The sequence below is a fragment of the Zootoca vivipara genome, chromosome 6, assembly GCF_963506605.1.
Source record: "Zootoca vivipara chromosome 6, rZooViv1.1, whole genome shotgun sequence".
NCBI lineage: Eukaryota > Metazoa > Chordata > Lepidosauria > Squamata > Lacertidae > Zootoca > Zootoca vivipara.
The window spans coordinates 27191816-27216009 of record NC_083281.1 but is presented as its reverse complement, the minus strand read 5'-3'; the positions used below and the strand labels follow the sequence as shown (position 1 = coordinate 27216009).

Genomic DNA, 24194 nt, shown 5'->3' with positions numbered 1-24194 from the left:
CTGAAGATATGGAAAGCCGATCTCTCTTCCTTTTTATCTCATTAGCAAGGGTGTTTTCACTTGGTGACGTCTTCCTTGGCAACGGGCATGGCCTTCTGCTCCAGCCAGATAAGACCAAAAAGAGGACATCGTCAGCAAATATTTCCACAGATGATATATGTGAGGGAATCTGAAACTTTCTGATTTGGTTTGAACTTCCAAGAGGCCGATCTTCCACAGGATCCTCATTGTGATGTACTTGCTCACAAGTTCTGCTTGGAAGCAGGATAGAGAAAGGTTCAACCCCCTCACCTCAGGCACAAACTATGTGTGGTGGCTGCCAAAAGCTTCTCCCTTATTAACATTAGTGTGGGTGTGGTGTTGTGGATGCCGTTCTACCCACTACAATCCCACTTCAGTGAGTGCTTCATGTGGAGAGCTGTGAAGCCTGCCCTAATGTTTTCTTGCATTACACATAAAGGGGTGAAGCACATGTTGGGTGATATCCAACTAACACATCCTATCAATGCAAGGATTTACCCTTGCACAACGGAAATTTTCCTGCCTCTCATTCCCCTGCACCAGAGGACTGGGGAACCCCTAGTCCAGATTTAGTTGTGGGGGAGTTGGAGAAAGTTGCATTGTGCAAGTCAAAGGCCTGGAAACGATGCCTTATGAGGAACGGCTTAGGGAGCTGGGTATGTTTAGCCTGGAGAAGAGAAGGTTAAGGGGTGATATGATAGCCATGTTCAAATATATAAAAGGATGTCATATAGAGGAGGGAGAAAGGTTGTTTTCTGCTGCTCCAGAGAAGTGGACACGGAGCAATGGATTCAAACTACAAGAAAGAAGCTTCCACCTAAACATTAGGAAGAACTTCCTGACAGTAAGAGCTGTTCGGCAGTGGAATTTGCTACCAAGGAGTGTGGTGGAGTCTCCTTCTTTGGAGGTCTTTAAGCAGAGGCTTGACAGGCATATGTCAAGAATGCTTTGATGGTGTTTCCTGCTTGGCAGGGGGTTGGACTGGATGGCCCTTGTGGTCTCTTCCAACTCTACGATTCTATGATTCTATTCTATGAAGTGTAAATCCTTGCCCTGGTGGGGCATGTTAGTTGGATACCACTTAACATGTCTGAGCTTCAGACACAAACTCATGACCAAGTCACTATCCTGACCTCTAATGGAAGAAGGGAGGAAGTTGCCTTATGCTGAATCAAACCATTGGTCCATCTTTTTCATCAATGTCTACAATGACTGGTAGTGGCTTCCCATGGTTTTGGACAGTTGGGAAGGTTCCCTGGAGATGCAAGCATCCTACCTGAGGCTGACCACTAGTATTCCCACTTTGCATTTGGATGACCACATTGCTCAGTGGCAAAGCACATGCTTTACATGTAAAAGGACCCAGGTTCCATCCTCCAAATCTGCTTTTGTTCAGATTAATGTCTGGCCCCCTTATTTCTTACCACACCTGTATAGCTAAGCCATGTGTGGAATTGTGAGATCAATAAGTGTCTGGATCTATCTTCGGAAGTCAATCAAATGAGTCCAGGTGTCCCCCTTTAAATCCATATCAATGAAAAGAAAAGAACTCACCCTAAAACTCACCTACAGGTGGTACCTAACACCAAGAAAGCTAACACTAATACTCCCAGGAACCTCACCAAAATGCTGGAGAGGGTGCACTTTCGCAGGTACATACCTCCACATGTGGTGGGAATGCCCCAAAATCCAATTATTCTGGGCAACAACCATACGAGAAATATGTAAAATAACCAAACAAGTAATAGAAATTACCCCAGAATTGGCCCTACTAAACATCTTCCAAGATAATAATGCCCATTTAGACCACAAAGACCTGATAACCCACCTACTTTCAGCAACCAGAAATGTCATAACCAGACATTGGAGAGACCTGTCAGGAGTAAGCATGGACCAATGGTACCAAGTAGTATGGGAAATAGCCTTACTAGAAAAACTAACCAACAAGCTGAAACTGGCACGGGGACAAATAGAAGAGGATGACTTCACCCTGGTATGGTTCCCTTTTATCACACACACAGCCCAACAAGATAATGGCAAAAAATTACCGCCAGCATACAAATCAGTATGGCTAACCTGACCCAAAAATACCCACCCACCCCACGCACTCATGAAAACAAAGACCATCATAGCCAATCACAAATAAACAACCACACCCTTGGCCAACCCCAATCTCTCTCACCATCAAAAGAACACAAGCAAATAAAGGAGTACCAACACAAACAAAGCTGACATCAAGCCCTACATATATTAAGCAAAACATAAACATCGTCACCTACTCCCACCCCCAATCACCCTCTACCTCGTTTTCCCTCCTTCTTCTTAGTGTCTTAACAAATTAAACTGATTTGCAAAAATGATACATGTTAAAATATGAGAGACACTGCACACACCTTTGTAATTCAAGAAATCTTTAATAATAATAATAATAATAATAATAATAATAATAATAATAATAATAATAAATGAGTCCAGGTGCCAAGGCAGTTTTTTTTGGGGGGGGGGAGAATGTGTGTTTTGTTAATCAATAAACTTGTTTGCCATCACGAACCTTGCAGCACTGTTGGGATTAGGCTTGGTTTGGTGCTGACAGAGGAAGAGGAGGAGGAAAAAGAAATGCACAGAGGGGTAAATGGAGGGACCTGGGTAGGTCTCTCTTTCCAAATTAACTTCAGCCATTTTAGAAGAGGGAGCAGGGATGCTGGCTCTCCCCTCACCAATCTTCCTGCAGAGTAGAGCGCTTCAATGGAGGCTGGGGAGAGCTGTGATCAGCTGAGCCAGGAGGTTGGACAGGAGGCAGAAAGGACTCAACATGAGCCTAAACATGAGAGTGCAGTGTTGCTGCCTAGGGTCAGGCTCTGCCTTTATAGATGGGAGCAGATCCAAGTGCCCCAACAAACCATGCACTTTCAATTTTGATATTGAAATCTTGGCGGGAGAGACAGGAAACTTGTTGGGACATCTTTGGCCCTTCCATCTAGTTCTTGCCCTCCTCCTGAACTTCTGAATTGTGACTCCTGAGCCATTAATCTGCTGCTGAGCTTGTACTGTTAGGGCTCACCTACACTTCTGATTGTCCCATGCCTAGAAAACATGGGCCCGAGTGGTTTTTCGCTTGTCCCTTGCTTTCTAGGTAAGTCAGAGCAGTTTTGCCTTTGTCCGCTGCTTTCCTCTGGAAAATCTGCTTTCTAGCTCTGAATTGAAGTAAATATCAATCTGGAGATGTTCACTCCAATTCCGTGGTAAACAACAGGTTTTCCGGAGAAACACTGGGGCAAGCAGAGGTGTGGATGAGTTCTTAGTTGCTTAAACAAATAGCTGTTTCTTATCTAAAAGTAACAGCCTTTGCATGTTTTGAGGAGCTGGGACATTTGCCACTTATAAAGTATGGATGATCAAACTCCCACACAGACTTGTATCAATGGAACTTTCAAAATTATTGGTTGTCTTCTTACTGCTGCTGCCGCCTTTTAGTAACAATCTTATTTTAGGTGATGATGTGACTTTGAACCAGAGAAAATATGCATCTTCCCTGCCCCTGCCTTCTTCTTTTTGTAACATAGTTTTTATTCCTTTTCATTTTTATACTGCTTAACATACAGTTGCTTTGAGATATATCTTTGTTTATATTAGAACATATGAAAGTGATACTATTACATAAAGATAAAACAGCAATAAATACTCAAATAAAAGTTTCTGAATATATTAACGAAATTGTGTTGAAATGTATTTACCAAAATTATTCTAATTGTTATAGATATGATGTATAGGTATGTGTATTGCTTAGATTGGTGACCGTAAGTAAAATATATTTTGTATCAATAACAATTAGAATTTATAGGAACTGGGGAGGGAAATAAAATTAAATATGTACTTCATGCTCACCAGGCTGTGCCGTAAACTATGGGTATTGTTCTACCATATGCCTCCTTATTTGTGTAATCAATAAAGTAACACCAGACTGCATAAAAACTGTCAAGCTTGTTTTGGCCTCTTACTACTTTTAAATGTTGTGATTGTTTTTCCAATAATGTTGTTTGCCAAATTGCATTACATACCATTGGCCCATAGTTAATTATTGTAACGATTTCCGTGTCCTGGCAATAGTTGTTCTTGCTGCAGTTAATAGATGTTTTATGAGTTCTTTGCTTCTAATTTGCAACATACTGTGACTATTGTAATGGGGGGGGAATAGGGGGTTTGGTTTTTGCTGCCCAACTCCCTAAGGGACTGAGTCCCCTAAGTCCATGATCGGTCAGAGATGAATGGATGGGGGCAAGATCTATAGAAAGCAAGGCAGATCTTTATTTTTCTGTTGCAACAGAGTTCTCCCCTCCCCGCTTGCAAGGAGGTGGGAGAGACCCAGAACAATGGTGTGCAAGCCCCTATAAAGACTTTTGAAATTGCCCACCCTGTACCCCACGACATCCCCCCCCCAATCATACATACATCACAGGAGGAGGCAGTCCCCAGCAAAAATTGAGTGTGTTGCTTCTCTCCTGTCTGCCAGGATACCTGATAATGCCTGTCTTGACGCTTTTTCTGGGTAGCCAAGACATTCCTTTTATATTGATAGTTTGCTCAGCTTAACAGATACTTGCCAGACTGTATTTGCAGTGAGATGTAAGCTCCTACAGTCCAAAGACACTTGGAGAGCTTTTGCCATTTCTTCTTTGCAGAGAAATATTTGATGTCAATTTGGGGGAGTCAAAACGACTTCAGAATTGCTCTCCTGTACTATTTCAGACGCGTAGTTTATATACTAATGTATGTGTTTACCTTGTACATGATCATTTATTCTATATTTGAGACCTTAGAATTCATTTTTTTAAAAATTCTTTTATTAAAGTTTTGATGATACAGAAAGAAAAAATAAAATACGTAGACACACAAAAATAAACTGCTATTTACACAAACAAAAATGCTTCCCACCCCTGTGACCTTAGAATTCTTTTAACACTATACAAGTTAAGTAGAGCCAATCCTGGGGTCATGGGGACTGCCCGCTTTGTAATCAAAGAAATTTCTGTAAATACATTTCCCTAGAAATTTCTATTTTTTGGACAGAACAGTGGGACATCCCAACACTTGGGAGAGCTGTTCGGTTTTCATCCAGGAACTGTCTTCTTCCTCTATGTCCCATCCTTGCAGCCCAATGTGATGCATGTTTACTCAGAAGTAAGTCATTAAGTTGAATGCGAGCTACGTGCAGCAGAGGATCGCAGCCCTGCTGTCCCGTGATAACAATCCAAAGCCAGATTTTTCTTTTTGCTGAGCCCTAGAATTTTCAACTGACAAAAATCAAAATAAAAAATTCCTTCAGTAGCACCTTAAAGACCAACTAAGTTTTTATTTTGGTATGAGCTTTCGTGTGCATGCCCCCTCCTCAGATACACTTGAAACAGAAGAGCCAGACCCTTATGTATACAGAGGGTGGTGGGGGTGGGTGGGAATGGGTGATGGGCTGATGGGAGTGACAAACCTATAGATGGCTGTTAACGACTGCTGATGACTGCAATTGGTCCTGCGGGGGGCGGAGCAAGGGCTGAGGCGCTAAAGAAAGCTTGCTCATGCATAATGAGATAAGAATCCTATGCCTTTGTTCATCCCAGGTGGCTCCATGGTTTTAAGCTTGGTAATGAGGAACTCATTATGATATGATTTTCCGGGGGGGGGCAGGGTAAAGAGAACGCAACTGGCCGGAAGCTCGTTCTCATTGCGCAGACTCGAAAGGGGGCGTGGCTGCCGGGTCTGTCGGGGACCTGCCCTCCGCAAATCTTTCCACGAACGCCAGCGAGCGCGGGGAAGGCTTGTCCATCACGCCGTTGCGCCCGCCCTTTCCTGCGCCGCTCTACAATCCCCGCTCTCGTTTGTTCCGGCACAGCCGCCGCCGGTCTCCGGGTGAAAGTCACTTTGAGGGAAGAGCCTTGAGTGCCGCCGCTGCCGCCGCCGTCGCTGAGGTGTGAAGCGGGGAGGCCCGAGGCAGCCCGGGCCGGGAGGAGGAGCCGGAGCCCGGAGGGCTGGGCCCGGCCTTCTTTCGGAGACGGACCGGGATTTGGGTGCTGGTTGCCGCTAGGCCGGACTCCTTCCTTCCCTTCTGGGGAACCGGCCGACGGCGGCACTCAGGGCCCAGAGGCTGAAGGGCGGGCGAGGGAGGGGGGAGGAACGGGGAAGCCCGGGTTTGAATCCCGCCAAGGAGCCCTTGTACCGGCCCTCATCGCCTCCGTTCTGTAATGTTGTTGTTGTTTAGTCGTTTAGTCGTGTCCGACTCTTCGTAATACTGGGGCTTTAATCTTCCTCCGGGGTGGACAGGCTTCAGGCCTGGTGGGACCCGCTCTGCGTTTTCAATAATAATAATAATAATAATAATAATAATAATTTATACCCCGCCCATCTGGCTGGGTTTCCCCAGCCACTCTGGGAGACTTCCAGCAAAATATTAAAATACAATAATTTAAGTAGACATGCGCTTAAAAGAGTGGATTCTGAGCCCAGGAATGTGATAAATTACACACACACACACACACACGTCCACTTCAGGGTGATTACAAATCCCACCCCAACCCCCACCTTCAGAAGCCTTAAATTATTTTAGCAATATATATTGGAGGGTGGGGAGACCAGAACGTGCATGTATATATTTTGATGTTGTTGCCACTCCTGAAACATTTGGGCCAGGGCTCTTTGCTTAGGTATTTGAAATCATCCAGGGATGTGCTGCTCTTTACCCACCCTTGATCCTGCAGGTATTAGTCGGAAGGGACCTCAGAGTTCCATCTAGTCCACCCTACCTCCAGGGGCGGGTGTGCGGGGGATGACCACTACTGCAGCATCCTTGATAGGTGGCAATCTAGCCTCTTCTTAAATCTCCTTCCATGGCAGGATGCTAAACAACCTGCACCCAAATGAAGCCCCCCCCCAAATTTTTAGTCTCCAGCTCCTTACACATAATTAGAACTTAAGCTCCTACCTGCCTGAGCAACAGGAAATAGATTCGCCCTATATGACAGGTGGTCAGATAGTTGAAGGTGAGTGTTGTGCCACCTCTTAACTGTCTCTTTAACAACAGATGCTTATACCTATGTTTCAGAATTGTTGCAATGCAATAATACTCGGGTGGCTAAAATTATGATTTAAAAAATTAATCTGTTTTTAAAGATGATTTGTAAATACTACGGTATGTTTCTTTTCATTAAATTTGAACATAAAGCATGTTGGACATACAGTTAATCTCTAAACTGAATCAGAGCCCCTTATCGTTGAGCTAAAGGAGGCCTTTCCATATAAATGAACTTATGAATATAATGATCCTGTTTTGACTATCTACACCAGGCATCCCCATACTTGGCCCTCCAGATGTTTTGGGACTACAACTCCCATCATCCCTAGCTAACAGGACCAGTGCTCAGGGATGATGGGAATTGTAGTCCCAAAACATCTGGAGGGCAGAGTTTGGGAATGCCTGATCTACACTTAAGTGCTTTACGGGTCTTAAGTTTTAACTGCTGTTTAGGAAATATATGAAAAAGCCTCTGTAGGAAATTTTATTTAAATAAATAGTTTAAATTGCCCCTTTCCCTTTGCTGTCACCTTGATGTAAATCAAACGTAATTGCTATTCATGTGTGAGATACTTTTGAGTACTTTCTAATGTATCATTATTTGTTGTATAGTACATGTCTTGTTGTTGTTGGGTTGTAAGAGGCTTTTTGCAGATGTGTTGAGCTGGCTTGTCATCTTCCTCCTCCCTTTAGTCTTAGCAAGGCTGCTGTACATTTTTTACTAACGGTGTAAGAATTTTAGCAGGGAGTGCTCTTTCTGTCTGCATGCTTGGGCAAAAGCTTCCATTGCTGAATTTCTGCCTGCTGCACAACTGTTGTAGGTGCAACTGCATAGCTGAAAGAGTATTGATGGTGGCATTTTTAGTGAAGCCCCAAAGAGCTCTTTCTCTATCCCACTGACCAGGTAAGGTGACCAGGTGGAATGGAAGGCTTCTGAAGCTTTAATCAAACTTGCTGCAGAACTGACAGGTTGCACCTGCTGGAAGCCTTTCTTTCTACAGTTACTGAAGGTACAGGAATACAGTACTATTCTTGAATGCTTCTCGTCATCCTACCAAGAACTAACTCTTGCTACTTTGGTGCATCTGAGATCAGGGAGCAAGACTTTAGGTATGCTTGATACACATGTTTCAGGTATGCAGGCATCAGGAGTGGGAGCAGGGTGTTTGATTGCATTAATTTCTTGTGCTGCAGATGTAATACTGGGAGCTGGGAGCAAACTAAGGCTTGGGGCCGGATCCGGCCCAATAACCTTCTAAGTTCTGCCCGCGGACGGTCCAGGAATCAGTATGTTTTTACATGAGTATAATGTGTCCTTTTATTTAAAATGCACCTCTGGGTTATTTGTGGGGCATAGGAATTCATTCCCCCCCTCCAATATAGTCCGCCGCCCCCCAAGGTCTGAGGGATAGTGGAGCGGCCCCCTGCTGAAAACGTTTGCCGACCCCTGATACATGATTAAGACAAACTACAAATGTAGTAATAAACAGTAAATAAAACGCATCAAATAGTACACAACCAAACTGAACAATTGCCACATAAATAATAAGATCTAAAAATAAAGATACAAGAAAATTTGTATCAGCAATAGCAATAAAACCCACTAAACAATACCCCAAACCAAGAGTCTGTTCAGCAACCTCAGCTTTTGTAGCTGGAGTCAGACGGGACCCCACCCTCCCAGGCCAGGTGGAAAAAAGCTAGCAGAGCAGGGAACAGGACTTGCAGCAGTACAGGTGCAAAGAAATTTTGCCCCTTCAGATGTTGCTGAACCTCAACTCCCATCAGCCCCAGCAAGCATCACCATTTGCCAGGGATGCAGTTCAACATCTGGAGGGCCAGAGGTTCTCTTATACCTGCCCTGCATACTACTCCTCTTCCAGCATGTCCACAGCAGTGTTGGGACTTGAAGCAATATCTTTCTGGCCTCTTATCAGGCAGATTTCGGGTGATGGGGTTTTAATGTTGTAGATTTGTTGGGGGTGTATAGAGATAATTCTGTGTTAATGTATTTCTTTGCTGCATGGATTGATAGGTATACATGTGTGCTTGGTGGACTGCGGTTAGATAGCTAACAGTGCAAGTAGATAAATAGGTACAACTGCAGCAGGAAGGTAAATGGTGTTTGTGTGCAATCTGGTTTCGGCTCTTGTTCCGTTGCACCAGAAGCAGTTTAGTCATGCTGGCCAAATGACCTGGAAAGCTGTCTGTGGACAAACGCCAGCTCCCTCAGTCTGAAAGCGAGATGAGTGCCCCAACCCCATAGTCACCTTTGACTGGACTTAACTGTCCAGGGGTCCTTTACCTTTACCTTTTAAGCAGTGTTCTGCTCCCATGATCTGATTGTGCTGCTCCTTGAAGATATAAATACCTTTGGGACACATAATCCCTTAACATGGGATATGGCTTCTGAGCATTACTGCTGTGAAGCTTCTGGGTCTTTTCACATTGTTGATTTTATATATTCTTTCAGGGAAGAGAACATGTCTGAAACCATAAAGGAAAAGCTGGAAAATTACAGAACGGCTCCATTTGACAGCCGGTTCCCCAATCAAAACCAAACCCGGAACTGCTGGCAGAATTACCTTGGTGAATATAATTTATTTGTGTGAATTTTTGCATCCTTGGGTGTGTAATGAGAAACTAGGACTATTCATCACCTGACCTCTGAGTTGCCAGAGGAGTATAAAAAAATGTAGTTGTCCTATTGTACCATGTCTGAACTTCTAAACTGTTGACTTTCACTATTGCAAGCATGGTCCATAGTGTACTGTGCAAGTCTTCCTAAAAGTTTCAGGCTGCAGCACTTCTAGATCTGTGCATAAAATGAGGCAGTACAGTTAGTGGAAAGAATAGGAAAATGCAACAGGTCAGACCATAATATTATCACTATAATATCCTCATTATGAGAATGTGCAAGTGTTATGTATTCTTTTTTGTAAGTTGATCTGGGTACTTTCTATAGCAGAGGAGGAAAGAAAGATTAAATAACAATAAAATAAGCAGAGATAGGCAAAAATAATTTCTAATGCCACCTTGTACAGAATACATCAGCAGAGTCTTGCGAACAGTTTGGGATTTAAAAAGCTGTCCCCTGGGCTCTGTACTAGAGGAACTGCAGTGGTCATCTTCATAAGTCTGAAACATTTCTCTGTCCACAGATTTCCACCGCTGTGAGAAAGCCATGAATGCCAAGGGAGGAGACCCTTATGTCTGCCAGTGGTACAAAAGAGTGTACACGTCCCTTTGCCCCGTTTCTTGGGTATGTGAATGGAACTGAGCAGGGCTAAGGAATGTGTATGTGAAAGAGAAATGGGTGTCAGGGTAAAATCTGGGCTTGATGGGTGGTGTTTGGCTCATTTCAGTGCTCTGTTATTTGACTGGAGGCGAGGTTTTGTGGACCATGAGCTGTGTTGGCTGAAGCCTCGGAGATAGACAGATGTTTAATTTGTGTCAGAAAACTTCAATGTGCTCAAAAGGATAACCACTAAAACCTATTATTTTGCATAAAATTAGTAATGTGAGCCTGATGTGGTCCCATATTTTTAGCTGTATGTGGCAAAAGAACAAGGAGGATATGTATTGATAAGTGATGGGTAATAAAAGAACATAACTGGAACTACTACTATTTTTATTGTATTGCCTTGGGGACCTTTTCATGGACAAATTGCAAGGTCAAAATTTAGGATAAGCTAGATAGCTATGCAGGAAACATAAATATCACCTTGCGAACATTGCAACCTTTTGCAGGCAACTCCCACAAAACCCACAAAAGAAGACTATTCTATAGTTATGAGGATTAGAAAAGTGATTTAATTTTCTATAAAGAAAGCTGCAGAATTCCATGTGCAGGAGGAGAGATGTAGTCTTAGTCACTTTGCCTCTGTACTAGCCCAGAAGATATAACTAATCAAAGAAGCCTATTGGTCTTTTGCAGGTCACTAGCTGGGATGAACGCATAGAAGAGGGGACTTTTCCTGGCAAGATCTGATTGTCTTGCCCCTGCCAGTTGCTCCATTTCTCATGACACGGCTGTGCTGCTGAGGTCCCCCCACCGAAATGCGGTGATTGAAGGATAGTCTGAAATGACGCCTTTTCTTGGTCATGCTGACTTGAGCGTCCAACATCATGTGACAATGCAAATTCTAATAAAAGGCATAAAAAACTGTGGCTATGGTTTGTGTTAAGATCGGCTGATTATGTGTGAATTTGTGGTAATGTTGTCAATGACTGGGGTGCTTCTTATAATGTGTAGGATACACAACTCACATAATTTCCCACAGCACCCCTCCTTGCTTTCCCATAAACCACCACCCCTCCACTTCCACTTGATAAGCAGTCTGGAATACTTTTGCACTTGGAATTTCCTACTTGTGTGTTAGATTGGAGGCTGATCTGGCTACATCAGAGTCAGCCTTCTCTTGCAGCTGGCCAGTTCCCACTTGGTGCTCATGATAAAGGAATGTTCCACAGGTTGTTTGGATATGTTGAAATGAGTTACCTAAGCAGATGACAAAAGTCCCTGAATTCTATGCTTATGCAAGAGGCGGGAGCCTAGATAACACATTTTACAGAAGGGAGTTTTTTCCTTGCTGGGCTTAAGGTCTGACTTCATCACTGCTGCTTTGGCACTGTAGCATAGGAGTCAACTCCTAGGGGCTGACGTCCCTTCAGGCCCTCAATAAAATATTTGAGGGGGCCCCAGCCCCCCAAAGTTAATGGTCATTGCCAATTAAATGGTGCACTTGTGCCACATCTTGTTATTGATTTATGTGGGGAGAGGATTACCTGCTCCCCCCCCTATTTTATTCAAGTTGGCATTCTTGCACTAAAGTGATGTTTTTCTCACACTGTGAGAAGCCCTTCACCTGGACAAAAAAACATCCAGAAATGCTTGGAACTAGTGTTCAGCTAGGAAGCAAGTCCTACTCAGGGTGATTCAGATTGCTGTGTAAATATCTGTAGGGCTGCATTGTAAAGTGACAGACTTATGTACATTTACTATTGAACTCTGGGGATTTTGCTTCTGAATAAACACACAAGGTAAGAATGAAAGCCTTGGCCTTCAGGGCTGATAGTGGCCCTCCACACCTCTCTTATCTGGCCCTTGGGATTCCTCAAGCCATTCTCCCTTTCCCTAGGTTGCATTTTCACCATCGCTGTTCTGAACTTCCTCTGTGCTTCTCCCTAGCTGTGAGGTACCCCTTCACCTCTTGCTTCCCTGGATGGAGAGATGGACGGCAAAATTACAGCGCGATCCTCTATATACCTCCTAAGAAGGAAGTCCCACAGATAAATCGGGCAGGTTCCCCCTCTTCAGTTTCTTCCAACTAGGGGGCACCCAAGCCCCGCCCCTCCTGCTGAGACCGCCTCTTCTGCTTAGCCCCGCCCAGCATTCTGTGGGGAAAGGAACGCGACGTGTCCATAGAGTTAGCAATTACTGTACGCAGTCACACTGCTGCAGTTCTTAGCAATACTTCTGGTCTTGATCTTTTTTCCTCACTCCTAGCAACAACAAAAATAGAGTCATACCTCGGTTTAAGTACACTTCGGTTTGAGTATTTTCAGTTTAAGTACTCTGCGGACCCATCTGGAACGGATTAATCCACTTTCCATTACTTTCAATGGGAAAGTTCGCTTCAGGTTAAGTACAGACTTCCAGAACCAATTACACTCATACTTCGGGTTAAGTACACTTCAGGTTGAGTACTCCGCGGACCCGTCTGGAACGGATTAATCCACTTTCCATTACTTTCAATGGGAAAGTTCGCTTCAGGTTAAGTACAGACTTCCAGAACCAATTACACTCATACTTCGGGTTAAGTACACTTCAGGTTGAGTACTCCGCGGACCCGTCTGGAACGGATTAATCCACTTTCCATTACTTTCAATGGGAAAGTTCGCTTCAGGTTAAGTACAGACTTTCAGAACCAATTGTGTAGTTAAACCGAGGTACTGTAGGTTGCCGCCGAGTTTTCACCAGAGAGAATGACAAGGAAAGAGCTACACCGTCCTGCAACCGTAGAGAGACACAGCCTATGACAGCTCTCTGCTTGTATCGGAAGTTCTATTTATCCTCCCACAGTCGGTGGGGATAAATTGGCGCGCCGGAAGTTCCGGGGATATCGTCATCATCGCTGCGCCGGAGGTAGTCTCGGTGAACGGTGGTCCATCCAGCTGTAGGAGTGGTTGCTACCGACTTCGAAGAGCTCTTGAGCCATGGCGTCTCCGGCGATTCCGCCCCCTCCGCCGCCGGGAGGGCCCCCCGGGGTGCCTGGAGGGGTGCCCGGGAAAGGGCCACCGGCGGCGGCGGCAGCAGGAGGCGGCGGCGCGAAGAGTGGAGAGGAGAGACTGAAGGAAATGGAAGCCGAGATGGCCCTGTGAGTGAAGCGGGGAGGGCGCCCGTGGAGGCTCCCATTGCGGGGCCCTGTGTTTGGGGGGGAGGGGCAGCGGAGAGCAGCCAAAATGGTTTCATGGCCTGAGGTGATGGGAGCGGATGGGATATTTCAGGGGCTCCCTCCATCCATCCATGTCTTACAGCGACAGTCAACATTGACAGTGAAGACGCTGGAAAGAAAAGCGTTGCAGGTGCCAGGAAACGGGGCTGTGGAACCCAGGGCAGTGTTGGTAATGGGAGCTCCGAGTCTCCCTTGCGAGCTAAGATGCTTCCAGTTCAGAGCCAACCTTAGCCTTGTTCTGAAGTGAATATTTCTCCAAACAGCCTGCTTTACAACTCTTGGTGTGATTTGTCAATACACTTTAAAACATTTCATGTTTTAAGCAGAGGCTTGACAGGCATATGTCAAGAATGCTTTGATGGTGTTTCCTGCTTGGCAGGGGGTTGGACTGGATGACCCTTGTGGTCTCTTCCAACTCTATGATTCTTGTCTAGATTATTATTAATATTACTATTTGGTATTTATATCATGCCTTAATAGAAGTTAAAGTAGTGTCCATGGCCCCCTTTCCCCTTGTTTTATCTCCTCAACAAATCTGCGAAATTGATTAGGATGAAAGGTGTTGCAGATTCCAGAGTGAGCTTCATTGCTGGCTGGGGGCAGGGCAGGATTTGAACTTGGCCCTTTGTGGTCCTCAGCAAGGATATAATAAAAACAATCAAAATATCAAGCGAATTTGTTCAGATTAATAATGGAATGGTGTATGTGGAGCATTTGTATGGCAAAAGAATCATATAAATGCTAAGGGTTCTTGTTTACAGGTTTGAGCAGGAGGTGCTGGGAGCTCCAGTATCCTTGCCTCCTGTTGCCCCTATGGTAGAAGCTGTCCCAGTTGCCCTGGCAGTGCCAGCTGTGTCTGCAGTCCCCCCGGTCCCTGTCATGCGACCCATCATTGCCACCAACACCTACCAACAGGTGAGGAGTCTGCTTGAGATTTACTTTTTGCACTGCAGGATGCTTGTTTGACAGCTTTGAGGGGCAGGGCTGTAGCTCAACGGTAGAAAACATACTTTGCATGCAAAAGGTCCTAGGTTGAAATCCAAGCATCTCCATTTGGGAAGGGTGGGGGAGAACCCCTGCCTGAAACCCCTAAGAGCTGCTGCTCATGATTACTGTATAATGCTGAGCTAAATGGACCAGTGGTCTCACTCTATATAAAACAGCTTCTGGCTTTCAGTAGAAGCCTTGAAATCTGGTGCAGATGAGGAAGGCTGGGCTTTGGGATTAGAGGTTCAGATCACACATTTGTAATTTTCAAAATATATTGGTGCTGTCACTTTTCCACTTTGGCCAAAGCAGTAGGTGTTGATTTAGGTTTTTTATTTTTTTAAGCAAAGTAATAATAAAAAATTAGAATTAAAAATGTGCACTCCCTCCCCAGACCATTCCATTATAACTATCCAACCTCCCAAAATTTCAACACCTCTTGCGATAGTTTGACCCCTTTTCGTTTTAAAACTACAAATTCTACAAATATCTTCCATATCTCCTCAAAATCATTTCTCCTGCATATTCCCCGTCTTACCTTAATAGCATATGCTAATTTATCATTAATAGCTATACCCCACACCTCTTTATACTATTTTTCCATTTTATATTCACCTTGCCCCTTGTTTATTTGTAGAATTTATTTTTGTTTTTCCCTTTCAAGTTCTTTTGCTTCAATTAAATCTAGTCTCCAACCCAGTATCAGACTTCAGGCTCGGAGACCGGAAGTAAGAGTAATTAATTGTATTCAATTATTTACTCCAAGATTTTCAAATATTTTACTGTCCTGGGTATTGATCCATTCCTTTTTACTTTTCCTATTTAAATGTAAGAGGTCCAATAATTTCTAATTGTCCATTTTTTTGTCTTCACAAGCTCTTTGTTTTAGATTCTTTTCCAGCCAATAAGTTTGACGTCTGGCCCTGGGCTTGGGTCCAGAAATTAAGTAGTAATGTTTATTATTTTATTACTCCAAATTACATTCCTCCTTGGAAAGTTATTAAGGACTGACCCGTATTCTTTGCTTCATAATACTTGTTCTTCAGAGTGAGAAATTCATCCTTTAAAATATTTTCTCTCTGAGCTCTCAGTTTCTGCTGCTTAAATCCATGGCCAGCAGAGCCTGCTCCCCCCACCCCGATTTAGGTTTTGAACAGTGTTTTGAAACAGTAGAATATTTCTTTTTAGCACATAGGTAATACAGTGTGGTGTAATTCTACAACAAACCATTCTTATAGCACTAACACTGTGTTTTTCTCTTCATTGTTACCTCTACCTCACCCATTAGGTTGTGATGTGCAAGTCCTCTTTCAATCATACCACTGCAAGTTAGATAGGCGTTTGATGTTCAGGAAGCAAGGAGTACAGATAGTGTAGGGTTTTGGTCTGATGCAGCAGAGCTGCCCTACAGAAGCTGGGGTGAGGAGGATAAATGTGTGAATACTAAACTTTTGTACTTGACTGTTCATCTTACTTTGCTGACGTCTTTTCTTGCCATTTGTTTCATTTTTTCTTCCAGGTCCAGCAGAGCCTGGAAGCCCGAGCAGCAGCAGCAGCCACTGTGGTGGCCCCCATCGTGGCTCCTCCAGTGCCATTTGTGGGCCCAGGTATATAGCCAGTGCCTTTGTAATTCTATGCAAAGCCTGTGTCCCTCCAGTTGTTGGGCTCCCAGCTTTCATCAGCCTCAGCCACCATGGTTGGGGCTGGTGAAAGTTGTAATCCAGTGACCTCTGTAGGGTCACAGGTTCCCTACCGCAACTGCAGTTATGTCAGATACTAAGTTGTGTCCCACCCAAAGTGCTTAAGAAAATAACCAAGCAATTAAAACAGATTAATAAATTGTTAAGGCACTAAGATCACATCAGCATAGGAATGAGAAAGCTGTGGCCCTCCAGCTATTGCTGGACTACATTTACCATCATTCCTGGCCTTTGACCGTGTTGATTGGTGATGGGAGTTGAAAGTCCAGCATCTGGAGAGCCATAGGCTCCCCATTTCAACTAAACCAAAAGAGCTAAGAATAAAACATTCAGGAACCTACAGGTCGTAGACCTGAAAGAACAAATAAGTTTTCAGCTAGCTTCAGAACAGCAAGAGGGAAGTGTTCAAACAGAAATTCACATTTTGTTGACCCTGCAATAGAGAAAGTTATTTTAAGTGTTTCCTCCAATCACACCTCATAAGGAGGAAGGGCATGCAGAAAGGAACTCTCCAGCTGACCTAAGTGGCCAGGCAGGCTCATATTGGAGGAGATGATCCCTTCAAGTATACTTGATTGTCAGTAATTTAGGGTTTTAAAGGCTAATTGCCAGCACTGTGAATTTAGCCTGGAAACAGCAAAGTTGATATAAAAGAGCAGAGATTGCAAAGATTGTGAAATGGGATTCGTATGTCCAAGGGCCATGAAATCCATTCTCTGTTTCCTCCAGCTGTCCCCCCACAACGGCCCCCCATCCTCCGGCCGACCTTTGTGCCTCATGTTCTGCAGAGATCTGGTAAGCTGTATCTTTTCATTATTTGTTGGTTATGTTCACCGTTTTGCAAGGAACCTGGAGTGGGAGGTTTGGTGGGATTCTGTGGAGGCAGATATGAAGCCACGATTCAGTGGGAGTGCATATGATTTGTATGGGTGAAGGCTCAGGTTCAGTCCCTAGGTTGAGGATATTGAGTAGCTGGGAATAGCCTCTGCTTTGAAGATAATGGCAAGGTGCTGGTGGTCAGGATTAGTCTGGTTCACTATAGGTCTCCTCATTAAGAGTAGGGATGGGGAATCTTTGTGCTTCCTGAAGTTGTTGGACTGCAGCTCATGTCATCCTTTACCATTGACCATACTGGCTGGGTTGTTGGGAGTTGGAGTCCAACAGCATCTGGAGGGCCAGTTTCCCCATCCTTGATGTAATGTATCTTCTTCCTATTCAGCACAGACATAGGTTTTCTTTCACCGATCCTCTTCCGGTGACTCTTCGTGATAAGCAGGTTTATCTTAAAAAGAAAAATCCATTGGGTGTCTAGCCATGTTTCCATATAGCATAAGGCATGGGTGGTTTTAAAGAGTGTTAGCCTTCTTCCCCATGGATTTTCTATCAATAGCTGCTAGTAACGATGGCCATGTTTAACACCCACTGTTTGAGACAGTATGCCTATGAATGCCAGTTGCTGGGGATAAGAAATTTGGAGAGTGCTGTCACTCTTAGGTCCTGCTTGTGGGCTTCTCATAGATTTCTGGTTGGCCACCAGGAGAACAGAATGTTGGACTAGATGGGCCTTTGGCGTGATGTCCCTATTGTGCTTCATGGCATTTGCACAGAAGTTGGAGAGAGATCTGAATGCACATCACTGCATAGCCTGATGTCTCTGGGGCTCTCAGGGAATCCAGAGGCTTTTTGGGGTTCAGCTGAAGGAAAAACCAATAATTCCTTCCCCTTTGATCCACAGCATATAAACCAGTCAATGAATGGAAAGTATGTTTTCTGAATGCAAAGCTCTTTAATTACACTTCTAAGCTGCCCAGCCAAGAATATAGAAACTGAAGGTTGGGTGGGCAGAAAACACCAGTGTAAGGGACAAAAGGTACAGAGACCCCCCTTCCATCCTGAGGAGTAGTAGTTCCTCCTCCAGCACCAGCGTCAGCGGCGAGGGGGAAGAATCCAGTGGGGAAGGAGGAAGTAGGGGACAGGGCTCCGGCAGGATGGCAGAGCCTCTGCTGCAAGGTAGACAGGAAGGGAGAGAGAGGGAAGAGGGGGAGAAGGAAAACATGGAAAGGAGAGCCTGCCTCCCTCCGGTTCCGGAATTACGCCGGCGGAAACGGGGGAGGAGATTTGGAATGCCTCGTCTCTTATGTTGGAAGAAAACATGGGAACCCCCATTCCAGGGTTCTGTGTGAGACTGAAAACATGTATCCTGTACAGCTCTAGCACTGTAAATAGCCTGCACATAATAAAAGCATGAAAAGGCAACGGTGTGGAGAATCGTTACTCTAGAGTAGTCACAACGCTCCCTCTGTGACAACCAGAAATATTTTAGATGCCTTTATTGGTCAGTGTGCTGAGTGCTGCCTAACACTGCTTTCTAATTATTATTGCATTTTCTTTTTGCAGGTGGCCCTCGTCCTCTGCCAATGCGGCCTCCTCATCACCAGTCTATGGTGGGGCCCCCCATGTCAGGCCCCCAGGGCCCCCCAATGCTTATGGGCCCCCCAATGCAGAGAGCACCTGGCCCGCCCCTAGGGGGAATAGGGCCCATGAGATCTGGTCCCCCGGTGAGTTTCTTTTTCTTTGGCGAGAGGGTGGGGGTGGTATCTGTTTTTCCGATTTTTGAGGCTGCTCTCTGCTTCTGTGCCAGAGTTCACTCAGAGGGGATTAGATTGGGACATGCCAGTGTAGACCAAAGGGGAATACATGGGGCTACTGGGAAAGAAGCAGGAGAGAACTGCCTTCTCTTTAGCCCAGTGTTTCTCAAACTTGGGTCCCCAGCTGTTATTGGTCTACAGCTCCCATCATTCCTAGCTAGCAGGACCAGCATTCAGGGATGATGGGTGTTGTAATCCAACAACAATTGGGGACCCAGGTTTGAGAAACCCTACTTTTCTAGAAGTCTGATTCAGAACTATTATCAAGCAACAGGATGTGCCCAACGGGGGCAGGTGACCGGGGCTGAGAGCTGGGGAACATCCTTTATTATGTTGCCAGGCTGGAAATGAACAGCTTGAGTATTTGGCACTATGTGACTTAGCTGTCTCTGTGCTGTAAAACCCATGACTTGCCTTACTCCTACCGAACCTTCACAAACATGTACAAGGGGAAAGCTTTATGGGAGTGGCTGGTGTTCGGTTTTATTTACGTGTGGTCCCCCCCCCCTCCAGCCAAAAAAGGCTCCCAGATCACTAGTATAACAGGGTAGTCCCTATCCTTAAGTTTGAAGTCTAAAGTTACAAGGTATGAAAGAAAAATGCATTAGGAAGTGGAATGAAATAAATAAACTTTGGCGCAAGCTCTCCAGCAACGAGACTTGCAGGGTCAAAGTGGGATGGGGACTTGATTAGCCTCATACTTCAGATATTAGCATTGAACTTGCAAAACTGACACTGATTGCTGTCTGCTTTTTGGCTAGGTTGGGCCAGGGATCCCCGTTGGTCCTCTGGCGCCGCTGGTGCCTGTTCCTCGACCTGTGGTGGTGCCCCCCAAAGTGAACCCCACTGTCATCCAGGCCGCTCCGACGGTGTATTCTGCCCCGCCAGTGAAGAAGCAAGAGGTTAGTAGTGAGCAAGCCGAATGAAGGCCACGTTATTTTGTATTATTACTATTTATTGCATTTGTTTCCCATCTTTTTTCCCCAAGGAGCTCAAGCACATGGTTCACAACCCTGCATGGTAGGTTGGGCTGAGACTTGGCAGTGACTGACCAAGGTCACCCAGTGAGCATCATGGCTGAGGGGGGATTTGCTTCCTGGGCCCTAGTCTGATGCTCTAGCCATTACACACACGGTTTAATTCCCCGAGTGTCCCAATGGGTGAATCCTTTCTGACACCGTGCGGGAAGTTGCTGAACTGCACCACTTAAGATTACCTTTGCCAGGCAGTTCCGGCAAGGTGGAGGCGTCTGAAAAAAGGCCTCCGATGTGTACTACACCGGAGACATCACAGCCCTTTCCCTTTCTATCTGCAGGAAGAGCATCGGGAGCCCCCACCCCCCGTGGTGGAGGAGAAAGAGCCAGTTGGGATGGAGGAGCCTGTGATAGGTCCAAGTATGCCGGAGGCGGAGCCTGCTCCAATGGTGGATGTGAGGAGCCTGCAGCCACTACGTGGGCATGAGCAGCCACCTGTGCGGGGTGGGAAGCGATCCCGGGGGCCCGATGTTGGATTTGTACCTGTCGAGGTAAGGAGCAGTGGTGGCTTCCCACTAGGAATGGGCAGAAACTGGTGGGGAAGTGAGGTGAGATATCTCTGCGGCAGAAGTTGCTCCCACTTACAGTCACCACACAGAGACAGCTTAAGGTCCAAAACAGTTTACTGCTGCAGAAGATAAGGCTTCAGTAAAGCAGCTCCAGACGTTGATATATACATACAGCTTGTATGTAGACTTTTTACAAAATACAAGTACACAGACTCCCAACTCATGGACAGACTCACGGACTGACACACTACAGCAAAAGACCTGGCCACCATGAGCTGGCATGCCTTAACACTGGGCTGTAACCATAGCAACAGGCTTGACTGACTTTGTACCTGTTGGCTTATCTCATACATGGGAGATTTATGCTCATGAAGGAAATTAGCTCCTTCCTCCAAGTCCAGTTCCCCCAACAGGGTAAATGAGAATGTGAGGGGAAAGAGAGTCTGGTTCAGTCAACCTACCTACTCGGAGGTCACCAGGCTAGAAACAAATTTTCCATTTGAAACAAATTCTTGAAGTTGTCTGTTGCCTCATCAGCACATTCTCTCTCTTCCCATCCCTGGCCAGCCTGTTGTAGAGAGCACACCAGAGGACAAGAAGAAAATGAAGCAGGAAAAGCTCAAGCGCTGCATCCGCACAGCTGCTGGGACGTGCTGGGAGGACCCCAGCCTACTTGAATGGGATTCCGGTGAGTGACCATCTGCAGGTGGGTTGGTGAACAGTCGAAAATACTGGCAAGAATCCTCATTGCAAGGGACTGTTCCCTCAAGCCTGGGGTTAGTTGACATCAGTGGTTGTCAATAAATGCTTTCATATTTAAACTTCTGTTTGAAATAAATGTTAATTCCAGGTTAACAACTTCATCAACTTGACTTTTGAGACTTGGATAATAAACTCTTAAAATTAGACAGGTTTGGGGGAAATAACACACACTTTTACTGCTGTTTGAAGGCCGAGGAGTCATAGAAGACACCGAGGACTAGTACCTTGATTGCTGCAAATCATCCTGCTTTCCTTTTGCCCACGTACTTCGCCATCTTGAGGCCCAGAAACTTGTTATGCCAGGAAAGGGTTCAACAAATTGTCAAAAGCGCAAATTGTCCAGCCTCATGTCTTGTGCTCTTCCTCCCTTCCTCTCCGCCCCCCAGATGATTTCCGGATCTTCTGTGGCGACCTGGGCAATGAAGTGAACGATGACATCCTTGCACGTGCTTTCAGCCGCTACCCCTCCTTCCTGAAGGCCAAGGTTATCCGGGACAAGCGCACCGGCAAGACTAAAGGCTATGGCTTTGTCAGCTTCAAGGACCCAAACGACTATGTCCGTGCCATGCGGGAGATGAATGGTGAGACGCTACCTGAGCTGCGGACCCAGGTCATGGAAGCAGAATCCTAGAATTCTGAGGGTTGGGGTACCTGATCCCTATTGGGCAGGGGGTGGGGAGAGCTAGGAGCTGTACAGGGCCTAGAATTGCTCCCTCCCAGGGGAGCCCCTGCTCTGCTGAAGTGGGGGAAAGATCATGGGTCAGTGGCAGAGCATGCACTTCGCATGGAGACAGTCCCAAGTTCAGTTCCTGGCATTTCCAGGATCAAGTAGCAGGCAATGAGAAGAACCTTTGCTTGAGATCGTGGAGCACTGCTGCCAGGCAGAGTAGACAAACCCAGTACAGTGGTACCTTGGTTCTCAAACTTAATCCGTTCCGGAAGTCTGTTCCAAAACCAAAGCGTTCCAAAACCAAGGTGCGCTTTCCCATAGAAAGTAATGCAAAATGGATTAATCCGTTCCAGACTTTTAAAAACAACCTCTAAAACAGCAATTTAACATGAATTTTACTATCTAACGAGACCATTGATGAAAGCAATAAACAATGGACTGCAGTCACAATCAATCAATCAGTAGCTGAACTGGGTTCCACATAGTCACAAAAACAAAACAAAAAAGCCGCAAAATAAATAGCAAAAACAGACAGACCTCAGCTTAACACTCAAAACGGAAGTGTGGCACTCAAAACGGAACATGTTTGGCTTCCAAAAAAAGTTCACAAACCAGAACACTTACTTCCAGGTTTGCAGTGTTTGGGTTCTAAGTTGTTTGAGTACCAAAGCGTTTGAGAACCAAGGTACCGCTGTAGTCTGTATCAGGCAGCTTCCTGTATTTAAGGCAGCAATATGTCTACTTGTTTTCTGAATCTTTCCAAGGTTCAATACTACAGGGAAATGGCCAGCTCCTCACCTGCCAGCACTGTTGTGTTAGGTCTTGAAGGCCCTCGTGGCATCTCCAAAGCTGCTGCCTATTACTATTACTAATACTAATACTATTACTGTTTACTGCCTAAGGTCCCAGGGCCGGTCATAACAATTTAAAGTGCAACATTAAAAAAAGATTATAATCACAAGTGTAGGGTGGGTCCTAAAATACTGCACCTCGGGTGTCAAAGGACAAGGTGTGTCTCCAGCATGTGATGGAACTGTAGAGGAAGGTGTCAGATGCACCTCTCTGGGGAGGGAGTTCCGCAGACTAAGAGCTGCCACAAAGAATGCCTTTTCCTGGGTGGCAGCCACTGAGCTTCTGGAAGTGATGGAACTACTGTATCAAGAGGGCTCACTCTGCTGATGTTCAACACCTAATAGGATCAGTAATATGACATATATCTTGAGGAGGGAGCTGGCCACCAAGGCTTTCTGGATACTTGTGTACCTCTAATCTGGTGTATATTTTGAGGACTATGACTGACTTCAGATGCTCCTGCTTGGGGAAGTCTCTAGGGTTGCTCAATTCCCACATTAGTTGTCTTGTTTGATGGCGTAACCAGAGGCTATTGGCACAACGTATTAAGTTGAAGCCCTGGGGTGTCAGCCAGTGAATTAACCGAGGGCGTCTTGGGAAACAGCTCCACATTTCTCCAGCTGCACAAGGTGAGCTGGCTTGGACAGGACAGTCTTACTGAACCTTCATTCCTCTCTCTCTGCCTTCTCCCCCAACCTCCCCACTGCACTTTCCTGTGTCTGCGGCAGGAAAGTACGTCGGCAGCCGGCCCATCAAGCTGCGCAAAAGCATGTGGAAAGATCGCAATATTGACGTGGTGCGCAAGAAACAGAAGGAGAAGAAGAAGTTGGGGCTGAGGTAACGAGGTGTAGGATGCCATTGTCTGCTATTCACCCATTGAAGCAAGGAATTGAGTGTCTGTAGGCCTGTTCGATCCTGCCCTCTGCTGGAGAAGAAGCAGACCGCAGGAAGAAGCTGCCGGCAGGAGATCGGAAGTGCTTTGTTACTCCATCAGTCCAAGGCCTCTTCCGTGTAGAAGATACGTGCGTGTTCTCTCTTTCTCAAACACAGACAAACCCTTCCCTATGAGCTCTGCAGTCTAATAGCAGCTTCGTGGGTTCAGTGCTGAGGAGTCGCAACTTGCAAACTCAGTTGGGGGATAGTTTGTGCATAATGACAACTTCCCTGGACAAAAGTCTTCTTACCCAATAAAGTTGTGTGTATCTCTTTTTTTCTTACTACATCCATTCAGCTTGTCTTCTGTGTAGTTATTCCCTCGCTAGTTTCCCTCTGACCAATATGGCCTATTGTGGGTCCCTCACTATTTTTAAAGAAAGATGCTGGAGCTTGTGTCCCTCCAGGCTACTGGACTGCATCTTCCCTGGCTATTGCCCAGGGCTGGTACAAGTTGGAGGCCAACTGGTTCCCCATCCCTGGGCTAATTGGCCATCTGCCACATTTTTTGCTCTAGACAATTCCTTTTGTTGTGGTGCCCCTTCTGGAAGGAGAGTGCC

The 24194-nt window shown here is 45.5% G+C and overlaps 2 protein-coding genes across 2 annotated transcripts; both read left to right on the top strand.

Moving 5' to 3' along the window:
• The first annotated feature begins 5855 nt into the window (after positions 1-5855).
• LOC118087230 (cytochrome c oxidase subunit 6B1) lies at positions 5856-11248 on the top strand. The gene is made up of 4 exons (XM_035119678.2): positions 5856-5981; positions 9555-9670; positions 10243-10343; positions 11019-11248. Exons 2-4 carry the CDS (start codon positions 9565-9567, stop codon positions 11070-11072), a joined length of 261 nt encoding a protein of 86 aa, XP_034975569.1. The 5' UTR covers positions 5856-5981; positions 9555-9564; the 3' UTR covers positions 11073-11248.
• A 134-nt stretch (positions 11249-11382) lies between these two features.
• On the top strand, positions 11383-23927 carry RBM42 (RNA binding motif protein 42). The gene is made up of 10 exons (XM_035119676.2): positions 11383-13461; positions 14301-14454; positions 16046-16133; positions 16956-17021; positions 18624-18784; positions 19636-19776; positions 20190-20399; positions 20985-21105; positions 21566-21760; positions 23430-23927. Exons 1-10 carry the CDS (start codon positions 13301-13303, stop codon positions 23540-23542), a joined length of 1410 nt encoding a protein of 469 aa, XP_034975567.2. The 5' UTR covers positions 11383-13300; the 3' UTR covers positions 23543-23927.
• Positions 23928-24194: the final 267 nt, after the last annotated feature.

Coding starts and splice junctions, on each gene's coding strand:
- LOC118087230 (XM_035119678.2), top strand. CDS start 9,565: ATGTCTGAAACCATAAAGGAAAAGCTGGAAAATTACAGAACGGCTCCA. Junction 9,671..10,242: donor CTGCTGGCAGAATTACCTTG/GTGAATATAATT, acceptor CTCTGTCCACAG/ATTTCCACCGCTGTGAGAAA. Junction 10,344..11,018: donor CCCTTTGCCCCGTTTCTTGG/GTATGTGAATGG, acceptor GGTCTTTTGCAG/GTCACTAGCTGGGATGAACG.
- RBM42 (XM_035119676.2), top strand. CDS start 13,301: ATGGCGTCTCCGGCGATTCCGCCCCCTCCGCCGCCGGGAGGGCCCCCC. Junction 14,455..16,045: donor CCACCAACACCTACCAACAG/GTGAGGAGTCTG, acceptor TTTTTCTTCCAG/GTCCAGCAGAGCCTGGAAGC. Junction 19,777..20,189: donor CGCCAGTGAAGAAGCAAGAG/GTTAGTAGTGAG, acceptor TTCTATCTGCAG/GAAGAGCATCGGGAGCCCCC.